This window comes from Trachymyrmex septentrionalis, unplaced genomic scaffold (assembly GCF_001594115.1).
Source record: "Trachymyrmex septentrionalis isolate Tsep2-gDNA-1 unplaced genomic scaffold, Tsep1.0 scaffold78, whole genome shotgun sequence".
NCBI classification, from domain to species: Eukaryota; Metazoa; Arthropoda; class Insecta; order Hymenoptera; family Formicidae; genus Trachymyrmex; species Trachymyrmex septentrionalis.
Genome location: NW_017305967.1, coordinates 104,580 through 112,726, shown reverse-complemented (window position 1 = coordinate 112,726; position 8,147 = coordinate 104,580). Strand labels below are relative to the sequence as shown.

General features: G+C 33.9%; 1 protein-coding gene across 4 annotated transcripts; it reads right to left on the bottom strand.

Annotated features, from left to right (window-relative positions):
- Window positions 1-4,031: 4,031 nt before the first annotated feature.
- Window positions 4,032-7,954, bottom strand: LOC108754220 (E3 ubiquitin-protein ligase MARCH3-like). 4 transcript variants are annotated; one of them, XM_018496370.1, is made up of 6 exons: window positions 7,603-7,954; window positions 7,184-7,354; window positions 6,871-7,030; window positions 6,036-6,210; window positions 5,503-5,696; window positions 4,032-4,433 (listed from the first exon to the last, which is right to left on the bottom strand). In XM_018496370.1, the coding sequence occupies exons 1-6, from the start codon at window positions 7,658-7,660 to the stop codon at window positions 4,265-4,267; spliced, it is 927 nt and encodes a 308-aa protein (XP_018351872.1). In that variant the 5' UTR covers window positions 7,661-7,954; the 3' UTR covers window positions 4,032-4,264. The 4 variants fall into 4 exon arrangements, with proteins under 4 accessions (XP_018351872.1, XP_018351873.1, XP_018351875.1 ...); XM_018496371.1 differs by having other exon boundaries at window positions 5,503-5,693; XM_018496373.1 differs by having other exon boundaries at window positions 6,871-7,012.
- Between the last annotated feature and the right edge of the window lie 193 nt (window positions 7,955-8,147).

The window sequence follows — 8,147 nt, the reverse complement described above, 5'->3', positions numbered from 1 at the left end:
AGCGAGTTGACACACTATATTTTTACATGCCCGATGCCATGGCGTTTTCTGACGAAAACTGATCAATCGCACGCCTCATGGTTAATGACACATCATCACGGATGCGCGCTGTCTCACTCGCACTCGCTCTCGTTCGCCCGATGCCATTAGCTCGCACGCACGTTCGCTCGCTCTCGTTCGCACTCGCACCGACGTAATAAAATAAAGACGAATATATACATAAATAATAAACACATAAAATAATGGAAAATTAACGTAAGTTTGCAATTATTAAATTACAAAAATGTTCAAATTTGAAAAATTAAGAATTTTTTTATATATAAGTATATAGTCGAATTAATTGTATATAAAACTGTATATATATAAAAATTTCTGTCGCTCTCGTTCGCACTAACGTCGCTCTCGTTCATTTGTCTTCACTTAATCCCACATCGGTCTGAAAAATAATCAAAAAGGATTAATATTAGTATAATGTATACATATATAATAAGAGAAAATAAAGTAACTTACTCGAATGTGAACTCGTATGGCTCTAGCCCGAATAAATACTCCAGGCACGGGGGGGAGCTATCTCGCCACATGTCATAGAGGCAATTCTCCCTGTGCCATCTTCGCAGGGCGCGTATCCGGCGACGTTGCTCATGGTTCGTGAAACCACGAATGGTGTGTGCCACATCACATAGGCTGGAAGAAGAAAGTAAAAAAGTATTTACTAATAGTAGGTAGAAAAATAGAGTAGAAAATAGTAAAAAAAAAACTTACCAGGGGAATGATCTGCACTCCAATCTTATTTTTTAGTTTTAATCGTTTTACTCTTTCATTATCAACCATTAAGTACTGAAAATGAGAAAAAAGGAATAAAAAATGATATAATATTTTTCAAGGAGAGAGAGATAAAGTTCTGGAAACCGTTCTGTATCGCTCTGTTTGTTTAAACCATTTTTTTGCATTTTTATATGAATCATCTCCGCTACCAATCTTTTGTAATAAGAGCGCTCTGAATCCAATATTTTTGCATTATCCCAATCCATCACATGGTTTGTATCAGATCTATGGTGTGAAATAACCGAATAAGAGTTAGCTGGTTTTTTTAATCATTAATGTATTCTTTCAAACGAGTCTTTAGTTTCCTTTTAGTCTGACCGACATACGAATGATCGCAGTCCTTACAGTTGATTTGGTATACAACATTCGCGAGTTCTTCTTTTTTTATCTTATCTTTACCCGTTTTGATGAACCTATTCAAGTTGTTCACACTACATACTACTCGCTAACACTACATTTATCAAATTAAATAACAAAACAAAGGACTCTTTCTAAACAAAATAAATAAAAATAAATATCGGGCAAAATAAGAGTCAACACATTTCTTTAAAATTCACAAAAATGTATATTACAAATAACAGAGATAAAAAATTACATAACGCAAAAATTAGAATGTAAATTAAGAAATGATTACAAGTTACAAGTTTCGGCTACCGGTTTGAGCCCTCTTCAGACATTAGCATAACGAAAAAGTCGCAGAACAAAAAAAAAAAAAACAATTGTCGCAAAAGATCGCATATCGGGAACAATCACATATCGGGTGAGTCTTGATGTCGAATTAAACGTAGTTTCCGAACGGTTGCACAATCAAATGTATTAAAAATATATCTTGGTAAAGTTCTAGTTGATAAAAAGATAAATTAAATTAAAATAAAAAACAACAAAAAAACGTACCAAAAAATCTACGCATAAATGAGATAAAATACCGGAAGTCTAATAAAAAATAATAAAATTGTGTAATAAAAACTCACCAGAATTCATGTGTAAGAAATATAAATTAGCGTGTCCAAAAAGGAATGAAAACCATTTAAAATATATACAGTAAGACGGAACGCAGATGTACAAGACAGACATTACGTGTCGATTATTATATGCGTTTAGTAGTGCGGATCAACAAAGACTGAGAGAGGAGACGGACTGTTAGTAACGGAAAGTCAAACTTTATTTATGATGGGAATATAAGCCTTGTGGAGACCATCGGTATCAGTTTGTAAATTGAGACCATTCTTTTGCTTTTTGATATTAAGCATCTCTGAAACCAAACGTCTCCGATAGCAGGGCTCTTCGTCTAAAATTACGACTTCATCCCATTTAAATTCATGATCGAGCTGTCTCCTATGCTCAGTTATGACAGATCGAGCAGGAATGTTGTATCTCATGTGATTGCGATGCTCAGCAATCCTGGTCTTTAATTTTCTACCCGTCTGTCCCACGTATGACGCGTCACAATCTTTACATGAAATCTTGTAGATCACGTTGTTCTTCGATGTATGTGGACAAATATCTTTATGTACTTTGATGTATTTTGTTAATTTATTAGGACTACGGAAAGACACCCTGATGTCGTTTTTATTGAAACGATTGAACTTTTCCGTGTGGAGAGGAATGAATGGAACCGTAAGCCAAGAAACAGATTCATTCGCCTCGACCTTGTCAGTCAAACCGCTCTGTGTTATGTGTCTATTTTTAATCAAATTTTTTATTCATAGGTTGATTGTGTCAAAAATGAAGGATAATGAATAATCATTGTCTAATAAAATGTTGATAATATAATAAATGTCAAATTCTGTGTGTGAAACCTAACGTCTGATAGTAAAAATGTTCTGTCAGCGAAAAAATCGTCCCTCTCTTCTGTGCAATGGGATGGTTAGAATAGAAATTCAAAAACCTCCCTGAGAAGGTCGGCTTACGGTACCAATCAAAACCAAACCTGTTTCCATTAATAGATATAGTAACAGAAAGTCTAGAAAATTAATTTCATCTCCTCCAAATTCTGAAGTAAATTGTAAACGTGGATGGAATGAATTGAATTGTTCTAATACTAAGTCAATTTTTGAGGGAGCAACCGCAGTACAAATGTCATCCACGTATCTAAAATAGAATGCCACATCCAAGTTCACTACATTTATTGTTTGACTTGCGTTTTTAGTTATAATGTTTCAACTTATTCATTTTTATTGTACTGAAGATGGTCAAATCTTGACCGAAACGTTAACATCGTTTGACATCAGTCAGAAGATGTCAAGTCTCATAGTCAAGTGCTAGCTGATAAGCCGGAAAAAGGAAAAGAACTCGTAAGACAAAGTAAACTTAAATAACTAGACACGCAGCAATTAAGATAAAAAGTGCACACTCACCAACAGCTTGAAGTAAAAGAGAACCGCTGTATATGAATAAGTGAAACGCATAACGCCGGTAGGACTGTAAATACTAGAGTCGAACTTGTCAGCGTCGCACGACGCTCGCTGAAACGAAACGCCACGCACTGAGAGAGGAGACGGATCGACAGTAACGAGAGTCAAACTTTGTTTATAATAGGCAAATATGCTTTATGAAGACCTTCAGTGTCCGTTTGCAGATTGAGACTATTTTTCTGTTTCTTAATGTGAAGCATTTCTGAGATCAAACGTTTTCTATAAGAAGAACTAAAGAACGTTTCTTTATTTTAACGCAGCGCACTGCAATATCTTTGTTCCAATATCTTCCAGTATCTGTGTTCTTATTAAAAATGAATACTTTTCAAATATATTTTATATACTCAATGGTACATTTACGAAGTTATAATTTTCATTAAGAAATGATAATAAAATTATTGAAATAAATAAAATTTGGATATCTTAAGACAGTTAGCCTCGAATCTTTCGTGCTACGTGAAACTTGCTTCCGCAAGCAACAGTTACTATTTTATACTGAAATAGTAATTACATTTGATGCTATATCGTACGTGTCAATTTAACATTTTACACTGTATGTAAAATATTTTACACTGTACGTGACAATTTAGCCCTTTTTCATTGTATGAGACATATATAAATAATACAGCCGTGTGCGGGCAATCGCTCTCAATAAAACGAAAGATCTTTTCCTCTCTCGTTACACTTAACGTTTTAATGAGAGTGCCAAAACAATAATCTTTAAATTATTTTAATCAAACATTAGAATTATATAAAAGTATAAGATATTTAAATAATATTATAAAATCCGTGCACGCGTGAATTTCTGGAAGCATTTCGAAATATGCGCAATTTAATTTAATTCTGATACAGTGAATCGCCTTTATTATGCGGCAATGAGCTTCAATTGAAATGTCCAATTAATAAATTGCAATTAAATAGTGCAGCTGTATAAAGATTCCGACAATAAAATAAAGATATAAAAATAGAAAACAATTGTCGTAATTAAAAGGTTAGTGCTGGCCTGCAGTTGACAAGGTCAAAAGTCATGCGAATTCGTTGTACTCCTCGAGTCTCCATTGCTCAAAATCGTCTCTCACATCAAAACGATCATTCGAGCTTTGCGGATCGAGGCTGTTCTCAATGTCGTTATCGGGAATCAAACGAACCACGAAATTGTTTCTCCAGTAACGTCTCCATCGATGGCCATGCAATCTGCAATATATGTGAAGAATATATTTTAACGGTTTACATAATTATGATTTTCGATTATCTCTGCGATAACACGGGCAGATTGTTCTTTAATTACATTAAACAACAATTTTGATTAGATTAAGGTGATTTCTTAGTAAATCGAGTTACCATTATACACGTCTAATTTTTATATATATATATACAGGATCCCGCGAGACTTCTCCAACCGCCAGGAAGATAGGTGGGGGATCGAAATAAACATAAAAGTCTTTTACTGTTTAGCGATATTCGTAATAATAATTGAGATATTAATGTTTGCAATTGTATTAATGAGAGTGCGCTGATAGAAACGCTCCGACCGCTCGAGGTATAGCCCGGCCCATTTTTTGAAACATAGGCTGCGCCGGCAGCGCGTTGGAGAAATAAGAGAGAAAGCCTCGTGAGGGACTGTATAATATAATGAAGTTAAAGTATCGAAATTGACGTGTGCAAAATTCTACGTGGGTAATAATGATAGGTTAACAATGAAATAAGAGAGAGAAAAAAAGTTGAAAATGTAACCTCTAACTTAATGAGGCTTGCAGACACTTTTTTGACTAACTGTCACACAAATCTTACCATAGATTTTTCTCAAAAATATTGATTGAGATTATAATAGTTTAAAAAATTACGATTTTAATGATCTTCAAATTTTTATGATCGATCACTTAGCCTTTATTTCTTAATTGTTGTGTGTTCACAACAATTGTGCAGTTTAATATAATACTTTAAATTTGTGAAGTTTTTTTAAAAATAGTCTTTGATTTTTTAAAATCTCTGAGTGATATAATTTTTTTTCATTTTATATTCTTTTTCAGCAGGTAAAAATACATACATAAGTCATCATTCAGATGAACAAAAAAAAGACCGTACAAATAGTGTTATTTTTATCAATGTGATTAATTTCGAGATATGATTTTGTGGCTTTTAGCTGCTCAAATTTTTTATAATTATGTAATTATGCTGGGTAATACCTTAATTAACTAATTTTCCATTAACGACTATTTTTATCCGCGCACGAGCGCGAGCTGATTTAAGTTTTATAGCGTACCTCCCTAACGTAATTATCCATCGCCAATAAGCTATCAGCGTCAATAAGCAGGTCGGCAGCATAGCAATTATCATCCAGGGTATCTCATAAAAGCCATTTCGCATCAACATTTTCAAGGCCAAGGCGCACAGATAGCAGGAAAACACAGCCACAGGTGTGGTCATTATCAAATACCCAATGTCAAGTAGCATCTCCTCGCGAAAAAAAGAACGTATTAAGTAGAGAAAATTAATAGAGTAATTAAAAGCCTAATTACACGGAGAACAATATCATATCAAACGTTCTATCAATCAATTTATAAGATAATTTTAATTTTGCATGATTCTGTATCGTTACAGCGATAATATTCCATGTAGATTCAACATTTTATAACTTTATAATATTCCTAATATTGATTTAAAGTGCTTAATGTAGTGTATCTTGTATGCATATTAATGATAGAGTGTCATTCAAAGACTTAATTAAAGAGGCTTTAGGTCTAGCGCTTTCTGAAACGAATGTAAATGGAAAAGCGAATTAACGATCTCTCTCACCTGTCGAGTAGCTATTATGGTGCGGAACCATATTACGACGCTTTGAAAGAAGCTGTAACGTCGTACCCTCCTGATTGCATACTTGTAGCCGCAAAGTTCGCATCTCGCACGACCGGACTCGGTTAGCCATCTCTCGAGGCACTCGATGTGCACCAGAGCCACTGTACCCCGGCATCTGTGGCACCATTAAACGTTATACGAGGAAGGACAGCCGCTTTTCTTACCTAAGCTGTGTGTGTCTCTTTTATCATGCGATTTCTATATCATTCGCAATGGTAATTTGTCGATTTATATGTTACCCGCGCGTCGTTCGGAGTGGTACTCCTACGATACGCTTCTTGTTCTGATTGAAATTTGTTCTCAATGTTTTTCTTAATTCTCAGGCACACACAGATCTTACATTTAATTTGACATATCGTTTACTTAAAAATATTAATGTCCAACATATTGGATATTAATTTTTTCAAAATTCAAATCAATGATAAGTTGAATTAAATGTAAGTCATGTTTGAGAATTAATACTATGAGAAGAAATCACGAAACGAGAGATGTATAGTAAAAATATCACTCCAAAAGGTGTACAGTCGATATGGTAAATCGGCAAATAATACGAAAATATTGATGTCCAGCGAAAAATTACTTTCCAAAGATAAACGTAATATTTTTAATAATTATGTTTTCCCTCGAAAACATTATTTTCAATATTATGTTAAAAAAAGAAGGGAAAATAATTCGCTTACACGATAAATCTGAGATCTGTGAAACTTATAAATTTATTTGTTGAATTTATCTTAGCTTTTTCTAATTAGCTTTTTCGAATGAAATGAAAACTTACTTGCAAGCTGAAATCAAAGGACCGAGATCGACCAAATTTGACAGAATCGGTGTCTGATCAATCAGATTTTCCGAGTCACATGATAGATGGTTGTCCGCGATGGGGGCATATCCGCCCATGTGACAGATTCTACAAATGTCGCCTGAGGCAATACATGTATCTGAAATTATTTTATTCTAATATGATGTCACTTATTTGAAAATTATCGGACATTAATAGTTATTAATGTTCTAATATGAATTATAACATAATTACTTCCTTTGAGATAAAATAGAGATACAGAATTTTATTTAATAATAAAAATAAGACATACTATCTTTGTCTTGTGATGTATCGACACGTTTCTCGTCATTTTCCTCCGTTTCTAGATCAGACTTTATGTTATCCAATATTTGACTCGTTTTGGATGCTGATATCCGAATCTCTACATTGACAGAACTTTCCGGACTTGCTTGCACGACGGATTTATCGCGTTCGTTCGCTACTAATAAATGCAACGTGTATCAAATTTTATATAATATATCTTTAATATATATGTACATATATACACACAAGTTATTAATTATTTTATCTATTTTGAAAGAGTAATAAGATTTAGAAAATTTGAAAAATCTTATTTTGCACATAAAATTTTCTTAGTTAACTAAATATAATTTTAATGTGTGTTAATATATAATATTAACCTTGTGCAAAATATATCAGATGTTGTCAGATGAAAAAATTAACGCTAACCTATCTCATTCGTACGTCCGCTGTCATTTTTAGGCTCTGCGCTCTCGACGTGTGACATCAAAGATGCTTTGCGCGCATTTTGATGTACGCGCTTCCGATAAAATCTAAAATTTCCCTCTAAAATTTTTCTGCAACCCGCTACTATCGGCAGATGTGTGTACTCATTTGTGTATGTCACGTTATTAGAGGTATGGTCAACGCGATGCTACAAACATTTTGAAGCGTTTTTTAATTAGTCAGTTTATAAAATGCTTTCTTCTAATTGGTCCATCAAATGCTTCAAAGCATTTGTAGCGAGACTTTGACCATAGCCCAAGTCATATGATGCGATCGAATTTTTTTATAAACAATCTATTAATTAGCTCAGAAACTTTATCTGTGGCTGCGTTCACGCGCTTGTACGCTGTAAACTTCATTCTATCTTCATCACTCTCGTTACTTATAAATTGAAAACCAAAGAATAAAATAACGCTCTTGGAAGCTCTAAGGGTGCCCATGACACAGATTTTCCGCGTAACGCGTATCGCGGAGCAAGTATGTACGAT

Coding starts and splice junctions, on each gene's coding strand:
- LOC108754220 (XM_018496370.1), bottom strand. CDS start 7,660: ATGTCACACGTCGAGAGCGCAGAGCCTAAAAATGACAGCGGACGTACG. Junction 7,031..7,183: donor TACATCACAAGACAAAGATA/GTATGTCTTATT, acceptor AAATAATTTCAG/ATACATGTATTGCCTCAGGC. Junction 6,211..6,870: donor CCTTTGATTTCAGCTTGCAA/GTAAGTTTTCAT, acceptor ATGGTGCCACAG/ATGCCGGGGTACAGTGGCTC.